General features: G+C 43.5%; 1 protein-coding gene across 2 annotated transcripts in view; it reads right to left on the bottom strand.

Annotated features, from left to right (window-relative positions):
• Positions 1 to 10,609, bottom strand: part of PREP (prolyl endopeptidase) — a 113,133-nt gene extending 102,524 nt beyond the window's left edge. The window contains exons 1-3 of one of the 2 annotated variants that reach the window (XM_054820662.1): positions 10,370 to 10,609; positions 8,995 to 9,069; positions 555 to 688 (exon numbers count right to left, since the gene is read on the bottom strand). In XM_054820662.1, coding sequence (XP_054676637.1) covers positions 555 to 688; positions 8,995 to 9,069; positions 10,370 to 10,567 — 407 coding nt within the window. In that variant the 5' untranslated portion in view covers positions 10,568 to 10,609. Of the gene's footprint in view, positions 1 to 554; positions 689 to 8,994; positions 9,070 to 9,246 lie in introns of both variants that reach the window. The other variant, XM_054820664.1, reaches the window with a different exon arrangement.
• Between the last annotated feature and the right edge of the window lie 608 nt (positions 10,610 to 11,217).

The raw sequence follows: 11,217 nt of genomic DNA on the forward strand, positions 1-11,217 counted from the left end.
TGCCTTAGGTGAAAAATCATTTGGAGGACTTATCTCCTGCAGATACAGGAGTCATTTTTTCAGAAGGGAATTCCCACTGCTTTTCACTGGCTATGACTAAACAAAAATCCTACCTGCTGCTCAAAGTATGACCAACATAAAAGCAGTATTTCAGTAAATATTTAGAACATGCACATGACAGATTTGTGTTGTTTTCAGGATGAGGTGCTTTTAGCTATACTGACAGTGACCAACCCAGAAAGGAACTCCTCAAAGTTTTACTTTTGCCACAGTTATTCTACAAATTTGTCTGAGTTTTGATAAACTCACAATTCTTCCTATAAAAAGAAAAGACAACAAAAGAGCAAGAAGATAATATGACTGGGAACTGGAGACAGTCAAGCATGTTGTGCTGTGCATCATGCAATCATATATGTTAACATTGGCTTACTTTTCCTACTTCCCAACTATAAAGGAATAAATACAAGTATAATTTACAATTTGTTTTCTTAACTAGTAGTTGCTTTTGACTCACTTCACATTCATCACCACCTTCAAAGACATTCCTCACATACCTTTTTCCTTTCTTGAAGTGGCAACTGTACTTAGGATAATCATAGAGTTCAGTCATTCGTTCTTTGAACAGTCCTCTGACAGGACACTGCTCGAGAAAGGGTACTGTAAGCTTGTTCTGGGCCTCCACAAATGCCTGAAAGAAAACAATCCCCCCGAAAAAGACATGAACTCAAGCACAAATGCATATTTTCTACAGGAAACACTATTTTCTGAAGTAATGCATCATAGACATCTTCCACCCCCACATAAGTTGTGTAGTGTCACACCCGAAGAGTATTGAACACTTATTTGCACTATGCCACAATACGGTAATAGGACTGGTCTTACTATTCCTTTATAAAAAAGCAAACAACAACAACAACCAAACCTCATGCTTTTAAAAACTCTCCTTATATATGATTAAATGGCATAAAAAAGCTAACTTACAGTATATACCTATGAAATACCATCTTCCCATACTTCACCACAAATACACGATACTCCAACACTCTATGATAAATAAACTGGGAAACTGATAAAAAACAGAGTTCCATTTGCCTGCAGACAGTGCTATCATTTCAGGAGCTGTGAAGGACTGGAAGATGACACAAAATGTCACATGCACCATCTGTTCATCCTATTAACATAACACACGGGATTAGTCCCAGTCAGTATTTCTTGGAAGGCCAAAGTACTGTCCACAAATCAGTTCTTAGTTACAAAGGCAAGAATACTTAATCTCTGAGAACTCTGAGGAGTCTGGTTTCTTTAATACGCTCCACCTCCCAGTCACAAACACTTAACCAGCTGTTTGTTAGATTCTGCCACTCCCATGGCATGCATGGAAAAACTGGTGCTCTGTTGGTGTTTCACCATTCCTATTTATAGCACAGCACATTAATATAAAATTAATACCTAAGCATCTTAAGGTAAAATGCAGCTGCTAAGAACCAGATGTACAGGTTTTTCTGTCTCTAACACGGACTAGGAAGGATAGGACACAGTGTGTGGCTGTAATTCACAGCCAGACGTCACAATGATCACTGCAGTATCACTCTCGGACCCCAGCCTCTTGCCTCCAACCTAAAAGCCCGTCCACTCATCTCTTGTTTACACGGGTCTCTTCCCAGTTGTTTTGAAAGAGGCTATTGTTCCTACCTGTCCTCAATCTGTCACACAGCAAGCAGATTAACACACGGTAATATCTGAACTACACTTCACCGCAGAGCGTGACCCACAGGAACAGCAGGGCTACAATCCATACTCCACAACTTGTGTTTCACAGTTATTCAGAAAAGCCAGCTGCTGTACAGACAGAGTACCTGGCACACATTTACCAATTGCTATAAATGCGTACTCATTTATTAATTCTTCAGGCAAAACCCGAGGAAAGAATAGAACATAAAACTCTCTCAAGTAGCATTTTTACAGATATTTCACATGGTGAGAAGTGAGAGCACATGGAGCAAGTAGAGAGACACTCCCTCTCACTTGGCTACGCACTGCTGTGGCAGCAAGGCAAGAGCTGCATTACATGCCAAGCTGTGTCTTCAGGGACTTGACAGGTAAAGGAGAAAGCACATTATGGCCAGTCTCCACTTGCCAGGTATTTTTTTATGCCTAACAAAGCATACAGAAACTGATAAGCTTTAAACATATGAGTGCAGAATTAGTAATGCCCTAAGAGCACTTGGCTAAGTGCTGAAACATATTAGTTTAAGAACACGTGGGTTGGTTACACATAAGTCACCGCTCAAGGATGACACAAGACAGCGAGCACTACAGCACTGAAAAGGAACAGATACAGAAGGCTGGCTATGATGACTTCTGGACCTTTACTCAAAATTAGACTTCATGAATCAGCAAGGATCAAGTCAGGAAATGATCCCCTGAGAAAAAGGAAAGAGGTGAATGCACTGCCAAGGGAAGGTCAATTATTGTTTCTGTTCTCCCTTTGAGGATCATACTGGCATAACACCCAGCACGGCAGCACACCACATCCCAGCGGCAAGTCAAAATGGCATGTACCATTACAACCATTCCCCCTCACATCAGATAATGAAAGAACTTAATCAAACCTAACCAAGAATTATGTGCATCTGAATTTGTTTTCTCTAAATGGAAACACGTGAATTTCAAACACCACATACACAAAGATCTAGACAGCGTATGCTACACAAATAAACTAACTACCTAAAGTGCTGTGACATTTTCAGAGAAAAGAGGTCTTATAAAAACATGTATAAAAACATCCATTGTACTGGATAGGCAAAAGCACTTTTCATTTGCATTTAGTGGACAGAAACTGGCACACATCTTTGTTTCATCTATCAATAACGTGACCAAAATGGTAACATTGCTGCAAGGGTATACTGCAACTGTGCATTACTCACTTTTCACTGCACCTTAACACATCTGCTTTCATTACTGGTATTTAAAGACAAGACACAAACTTTCCTTTACAAGCATTTGTTGCACAAGAGCATGCTTACATCCTAACTATTGCACTCACAACTGAATCACTAGTAATTTTGCTTTTACAGTAACTTAACATATTTTTCCTGTTTCCACTCAGTATGCACCAAAGACTACAAGACTACTTGTAAAAGGGAATGCCACGGCTATCTGAAAAAGGAGGTAGGAATTACAGGGTTTTGAAAGAGTTGCACTGAGGAGAATCCAGTCCAGTTTGGAAACTCCCTGCTCTTACACTTTTGAGCACAAGGTCGCTCTTACGTTCAAAAACCAATACATAATTGAAATACTGCTCTAGGTAAAGTACAGAACAGATGCCAGCAGAAATTCTCACTGTAAACAACTGATCCACCATGCTGAGCTAAATAGATGCCATCCAGGCTATAGCATCACAGAACGGTTTGGGTTGGAAGGGGCCTCAAAGATCATCTAGTTCCAACCCCCCTGCCATGGGCAGGGACACCTTCCACTAGACCAGGTTGCCCAAAGCCTCATCCAACCTGGCCTTGAACACTTCCAGGGATGGGGCAGCCACAGCTTCTCTGGGCAACCTGTGCCAGTGCCTCATCACCCTCATGGTGCAGAGTTTCTTTCTAACATCTAATCTAAATCTACCCTCCTTCAGCTTAAAGCCATTACCCCTTGTCCTATCACTACATCCCCCTGTAAAAAGTCCCTCTCCAGCTTTCCTGTAGGCTCCCTTTAGGTACTGGAAAGCTGCTATAAGGTCTCCCCAGAGCCTTCTCTTCTCCAGGCTGAACAACCCCAATTCTCTCAGCCTGTCTTCATAGGAGAGGTGCTCCAGCCCTCTGATCATCTTTGTGGCCCTCTTCTGGACGCGCTCCAACAGCTCCATGTCTTTCTTGTACTGGGAACCCCAGAACTGAATGCGAGGCTAACAGTAACTCTGTACATCTTCATGAGCCTATAAAGAAAGATTCTTATTTTAACTATAGAAATCTGCATTTGACAATCTATCATAAGCCTTGAACCAGGACAGAATTCTCTAGCAGAAGAAAGGACAGAATAAGGGTCCAAGTAAGACATATGCTTCTGGATATCTCAGAAAATAAGGTAATTTGAAAAAGAAAATAATTTTTAAGTGTTGTACTAAGAGCAAAGATGTTCTGCTCGAGGCTGAAGTATTTGGCCATTACTTGAGCAGGCCAACTGTTACTTTAAAAAAAAAGTATAACTAAATTTCATCTAAAAAAACACATGCTACAAAGTTTTTTAACCATGCTTTGTTACAACCTATCAGCTTTCTCCATGCCAGTAAACTATTCTTTCAAGATAATGATTTCCACTCACAGTATATTTTCCAAGGAGAAGTCTTACGTTAGAAACTGTTTCAACATTACCAGTCTCTGTTATTAACCTGTAAAGTATTTACTGTTTGTTTAATAGTTACCCCCAAAATCTTCAGATATATCTTCTCAGTAAAAGGTACTTCAGTGCAACTCCTACAAGAGGGCACATATCTTTTTTAAAGTATTACAAAATAAAACTAAGCAGACTTCTGGTGGCTTGCCTCTTAGCATTTACTTTAGTATTTTGCAAAGAAAAAAATCAAAGTGCAATTGGAAATTTAGCAAGATATGTGAATGAAACACTGGTCTATTATAACTACAAATCCATTTAATTGTAGTTTTGAGGGTTTCAATTCTAGTCTTAATCCAAACACACACCTGTTCATAATACCACAACTCAGCTGTATATGCTCTACAAGCCCTGCTCTTTCATCCTTTCTCCATCCCTCATGTCTGAAACAAGCTACGCATTACTGCCTACACTGTTGGTGAGTTAAGGTACCGTATATGACTGACACATAGTTGCAAAAGACTTTGCTGTAATCTACAAGAACAGCATATTTCCCACAAAGTATAAAAACAAACCAAGAAGAAGTAAAAGTCCAACCAAGTCAAACCCAAGATGACAGCAAAAGTGTGGTCTTGCAGTTGTGGCCTAAGTCATCACCAGAAGTGTTTTACCAGTTGATGTGGTTTAGCCCCAGCTGGCAGCTGAGCACCACGCAGCCGCTCGCTCACCACCACCCCCCCCCTCTGGCAGGACGGGCAGGAGAACGGGAAGACAAAGGCAAAGCCTCGTGGGTTGGGATAAGGGCAGTTTACTGGGACAGCAAAGGGAAAGGGAAACAACAGTACTGATAACGGAGTGTTCACAACGGGTGATAACACAAGACAACATACAAACCCGATGACCGACCAACTGCTTGCTCAACCCACACTCAGCTCGTCCCGGAGCTGCGCCGAACCCGCGTCCCCCCGCAACTGGCCCCCTTTTACAGGAGCACGATGTCACATAGTACGCAATAGCCCCCTGCCCAGCTGGGCTCACCTGCCCTGGCTCCTTGTGAAAATTAACTCTATCCTAGCCAGAACCAGGACACGAGCGTAGCACAACATTTCACCTATGCCAGCGATGCTTCCTCAGTCTGTCTTAAAGGCCAATGGCTAAACAGTAGCAGAGCATGAAGCCACATTCCACGCTTCCCCACCTCACCAGGGGTTCAGTTTTTATGTATCTGGAGAAGGGAGTTTTGTTTGCTTATAGCTGCACATGACCCCTCTGACCAGGCACACAAAGAGAAAAAAGTGATATAGTGAAGCACACAGATGATGAACATGGAAGTGCATACTTCTTGAACAACAGATTTTCCACAAGAGATTGAGGATGCAGCTTGATGACTGGCTTAATCAGCTCCAAGACTGCACATCTGACAAGAAACAGTCCTGCTTAGCCACCTGCAGATTTCAATAACCTCCTTTTTATAACAGATATATACAGTGCATATGGAATAAGATCATCTTGGTGACCTGGCTGAAAAATTTCTAGACCTATTTGACTTTCACCTAATTAAAAGTAGGCTGTGGGCTGCTAGAAAAGGAAAGATCCCATTCTTGAACCATCTTAGATCCAACTATCATGTGGCCTTGGGGCGACCTAGATTAAGCACGTGTGCCAATAGAAAACTAATCCACCAAAGGCTTCTCTCCCAGAACATCACCTTGTGATGGCTATACCCATGCAAGGGAGGGACAAAAGCATTCAGGTCAGTGCAAGAAGGGGAGGGAAGGCAGAGAGAAACCACAGGACTACCTGACTTAATGGAAATCTGCAAACTACAGTAAATCAGGTACAGAACCATCTGCACACTATTCTCACTGCAAAAATACCTGATTAAGAGAATTAAAAAAAAAAAATCCTACTCTTCTATGTTCACCTGTTTGTAAGCTGCTATCTATCAGAGCCCACCAGATCATTTGGAGTAGCCACAGGAATAATTAGTATGATTCTTTAGACTCATAGCTGTTGCGGGCAATTTCTTTCAGTCCAGGTCCTGTTAACCCTACAGTGGACATCAGGTGAAACTACCATGAAAATTCCAGAATTAAAACCAATCTCGCTTGCCTGTGCTTCTTTCTCCATGCTTCAAGAAATAGCAAACTTGATGTTTCACTGACAACAACACAGAAACAAAGTGAGACCTATCCACTCATTTTCTGTGGCCACATCAATGCTTGACATGACTATTTCTGCTACGTCTAGAAAAGTAGAATTCCAACATATTTGTGTACCTATTTGACAGCACACACCAAATAATTTTGGCTATTTGTGTGTGAGAAAAGATTCCTAACTTAATAAATGAATGACATCCAGTCTTCACTCTTGTTTTAAGCCAGAATTTTCAGTTACACATACTCAAGCAAGCAAGCATGTTGTAAACTGGAACTGGATAGAGGCTCTTTCACTACAGATGAGCATGGATGCCCAAGGAATTCTTCTTCTAGTTCTGTACTTAATATGTAGAAAATTAAAGGTAGTCTATTGTTCGAGGTGTTCACAGGGTATTTTTACTTTTCCCCAAAACAAATGGGGGTTTGGGATATCAAGGAGTGCATAAAGACAGCAAGCAACTTGGAAGAAGAATAGGAAGGACACAGGTCTCAAGGTCAATGACTTGAAGGCTTGAAAGTCTACAAAGCAAACTCCAAATTCTCTCTAAAGCCTCTACAGTCATTCAATTGCCTCTATACCAGTGTCTGGTTATTCTTTGATCTGGTAGGTGCAGAATGGCTATTCTGCAGGAGTCCTGCAAACTATCTCAAGAACTTGGAGATAAAACTATTAAGAAAAGCTAGCAAGAAAGAGTGGCCGTCAGCAACCTCTGCTGCAGAGCACATAGTGAGTGATAAAGCAGATGAAAGGAGTTTAGCACTTCAAGATTATTTTTTTCTGACCTCTTCCATGAAAGTTGTAACAGGAAAATACTTTTAATTCCCTTTGTTCAGTAACTCCTGGAACTTTGGGAAAAAGATGACATACTCACATACTTATACACACAGGAACTCTCCGTTCTTTGCATCATACTACTACTGCACTGCAAAATTCTGCCAAGGCAGGTGTTTTTTAGAGGGTAGGCAAATAAGATTTAACAGTATTTTCATTCCACCAATGTGACATCTTTATGTCTGGGCTGCTGCATTTTAATGAGGATGTTATAATCCCCCATTCCTTATTTTGCCTCCTATATAAACTACAACTTCTGGAGAATGAGATTCACTCTCCTCCAACTGTTCTCACCCAACCTGTTCACAGTATGTGGTGACAGTATTGAACACAGGGACACAAAAAGTCAGGTCTTGGCATTTTCTCAATCCCAACTCTTCCGCAGGATCCTGAAAACTACTTTAATAGGTATTTGTAAGGCCTCTGTAAAAGAAAGACATAACCATACCTCCCCACACATATATCCCTCTGAATTTGGCACAAAACTATCCTATGTGTACTGTTTCTTAAGGATGCCAGAATAAAAAAAATCAAAATACTCCCAACTTAGTAAATATCTAATTTTCAATGTTAATGTCCATGGCAGAGTTTTTCACTAAAACCTGATCCCAAATGAACCTTTTTAATCTACATGAGTCTTTACACACGCCAATAGATTTTGTAAGTAGGAAATAGGATCCTAACTGTACACATTTTATCTTGCTCTTGACAGTTACAGTAAGTTCTATTCAACCAATCTCTAGCTCATCAAGATGTATTATGTAAGCACACACATGAGAGAACCTAGAAGGAATCTCACTAGTGGAAAGCCACCCTACAGGATATTTTTAAATGGACATCCTGCCCTCCATCATCTTTCCAACACAATCACATGTACTGGATAGATGCCAGTGGTTTAGATCTGGAACTACAGTTATCACAAAGTTATTAGCCAGTACAGAGTAAACCACCTCCACACTACCACATACCACTTTCTAGCCATCACCTCTGCAACTCCGTATGCCAGGAATATCAGAGGAACTGGCTCACCGGCATACTTACTATTTTTCATGATTCTCTCTCAGCAAAAGACCAGTTCTAGCAGCACAGTCTAGCTATACCAGGCTGCAGGCTGAAAACACTGCAATATCTGCAATCTGTAATAAAAGCTACTAACAAAGCCTAACTTCAGGAGGAAAATGTTTTTGGTTTTGTTTTGTTTTTTTAAAAAAGGGGTCAAAAAAAACCCCAGATGTATTCACACACTTTGTACAAAGAAAGCAAGCCAAAGGAGTTTTCTTTCTACCCTTTTCTAACTATTTTATCATAGCAATTTTAGATGTACTTAGGACAGTGGATAAAGCACTCCAAAATCAGTGTTTCTCTTCAGTGTGACACTACCATAAGCATTTGAATGGTCTAAGAAAAATGGGTGCAAGATAAAAAAGGCATTAATTTTCCAAATTCTGTGATCTAGGTTAAACCAAGCGTTCCAGTCTTTCCCCCATTAACACAAAGGCACAAAATAACGGCATTGCTGTTGGTGCAATAAAATATCACATGAAGTACACCTACATTCACTATGTAAGTTTTCAGAAAGTACTGGCAGGTTCTTCAAAAACAGAGTACACATGCACCTAGTCTATAAAAAGAGAACCATGTCAAAACAGCCATTCCTGTACAAAGAAAGGTTACCTTTGTCTGTTCACTGTCAGGATCTTCAAGCCAACAGTATGGGTCACTTATTTTACGCCCATGGTAATCCAACACCTGATTTATAAAAGGACAATACTTTAAAAAAAGACATGCACACAAGAAAACTCTATTTGTCAAGAAATAATAGTCATCAGGATGAAGGGTATTTGGAATTTCACAAAAACATACAGTACTAAGAAGCAAAGGAAGAGAAAAGCAACACTTTGCTCCCAGGTGAGCTGCTAATATTACCATTCTTTGGTGATGGCACCAAGGCAGCAGAGTTGTCCTCAGAAAAAAAAAACAAAACAGAGCACCAGCAAAATACAGAACATGAACATAAATTCCTTCCACAAGACAGAGTGGTAAAGTAATAAAAAACCTCAACACACCAAAACCCCTCAAAAAACAAACAACCCAAAACCTCCTCCAAATCCAGGTGTTCAAGTCAAATCACAAAACCCAATTGCTAGCTGCCCCCAAAATGTAGTTTCTGGTTATGCCACTGTCTCTCGTTTAGCCCTCCCTACTATTGCTGCTTGGAAACGTGTGAGTAAAGTACATATAAAAATTTAAAATTTAAAAAAAACCCCAAACACAAAAGACTAACCCACGTGGCTGCATGTACCTACTTCCTTCTTCCAGGCTAGATATCTGCTGTTAGGAGTAGCATAGCTCAGCCTTTCACTCAACTATGAAAGTAAATACCTAAGTTTTTCCAGCGTTGGCTCATGTCGGCAAACATTTTGGCTTAAAAATAATGTTAGTTCTGTAAATAATACCTGGACTGGCACCTAAAGCACAGCCCTTTGCGGAAGGAGAAGAAAACTGAACCCCTTTGAAGCCAAACTTCCACCGTAACCCTTGCGTATCAAGTTACGGTCGCAACACAAGGAGGTGAACTATTTTACAGATGTGCCCTCATATAAAAATATAGACTACTTGTTCCTCTGTACGCTACCCCAGCCCAGGGGGAGGCCTGGATTTCCCTGAAACACGCCACCGTACCAAAAGCTCCGGGATCTGCGCGGCCGTGAGACCCGCTCGCCCCCGGCCACCCCGCGGCCCCGGGCCGGCTCCCGGCGCAGCAGCCCGCAGGCACCGGCACGACAGCCACAAATTTGGCTTTTAACAAGCCCCTAGCAGCCGCCACGGCCCACAGACGTTAAAAAACCCAGACCCTTTAAACGGAGCACACTGGATTTTCAACGGCCGAAGCCGAACGAAGCCCTGAAAGCCGAGAAAGCACTAACCCCCCACTCCCGAGGCGGCCCCCCGGAGCACCGAGAGGGCTGGCGAGACAGGCTGCCCCAGAGGCCGGGCCCGGCGGCCGCCACACGCCGGCGAGCTGCCACGGGGCGAGTGCCGTACTCACGGCAGTCTCGTCGCGGTACACCTCGGGGTACTGGAACGCCTGCATGGCGGGCAACGGAGAGAGGCGAGAAGAAGAAGAGAAGGAGGAAGAAGATGAAGCAAGGCGCGGAGGCGGCCGCAGAGCTGTGGCTGGGAGTCGAGCGATAGCGGCAGCCGGCAGCAGGCGTGCGGCGCGGCCCAAGCGGAACGGCGCCGCCATACGACCCGCCCCCTGCCGACGAGCCGCCGCCCGCCCCAGCCAAGAGAGGGCCGCCGGCGGCGGGTCGCGTCTCACAGCGCCCCCTGCAGGGAGCCGCCGCACAAGCACCGGCTGGCCGCAGCGAGCCGCGCAGGCGGGGCCGGGCCGGGCCGGGGCGGATGAAGGGGTAGGCCGCAGGCGTCAGCGTCGCCCTTACTCTCTGCGCGCCCCTCCTGGCGCACCGTGCTACGGCGGAGGAATTTTTGTCCGCCTCACCACCCTGCCAACGGGTTTCATCCTCCTTATAGTAAACTTTAAAAAAAAAAAAAGGTGGGGTTTTATTATTTTTTTTTTTCCTCTCCACTCCCCCACCTTGACACAGGGTGTGAGTGGAGGCTCAGGCCAGACCCAGAGAGGTCCCCTCAGCGCTGCCTGGAAAACAGCAGCAGTTTCACAGGTGGGGGCTCGGGGCAGCTTGAGCCCAGGCCCACACAAACCTTTTGCACGTTTCCATCAAACGTGCCACGCCGCAAGCTGCCTGAGACTCCCCTTCACCCTAAAAGCAAAGGCCAAGTAGGCCAACGAGTCCCAGTGAGCACAGCTCACCCCTGGTGTCAGGGGCTCCGGTCCCGTGCCAGCGCGGGCTCTGGCCTGTGCAGCTGCTCTGGATG

Source organism: Grus americana, chromosome 3 (assembly GCF_028858705.1).
Source record: "Grus americana isolate bGruAme1 chromosome 3, bGruAme1.mat, whole genome shotgun sequence".
Lineage (NCBI taxonomy): Eukaryota > Metazoa > Chordata > Aves > Gruiformes > Gruidae > Grus > Grus americana.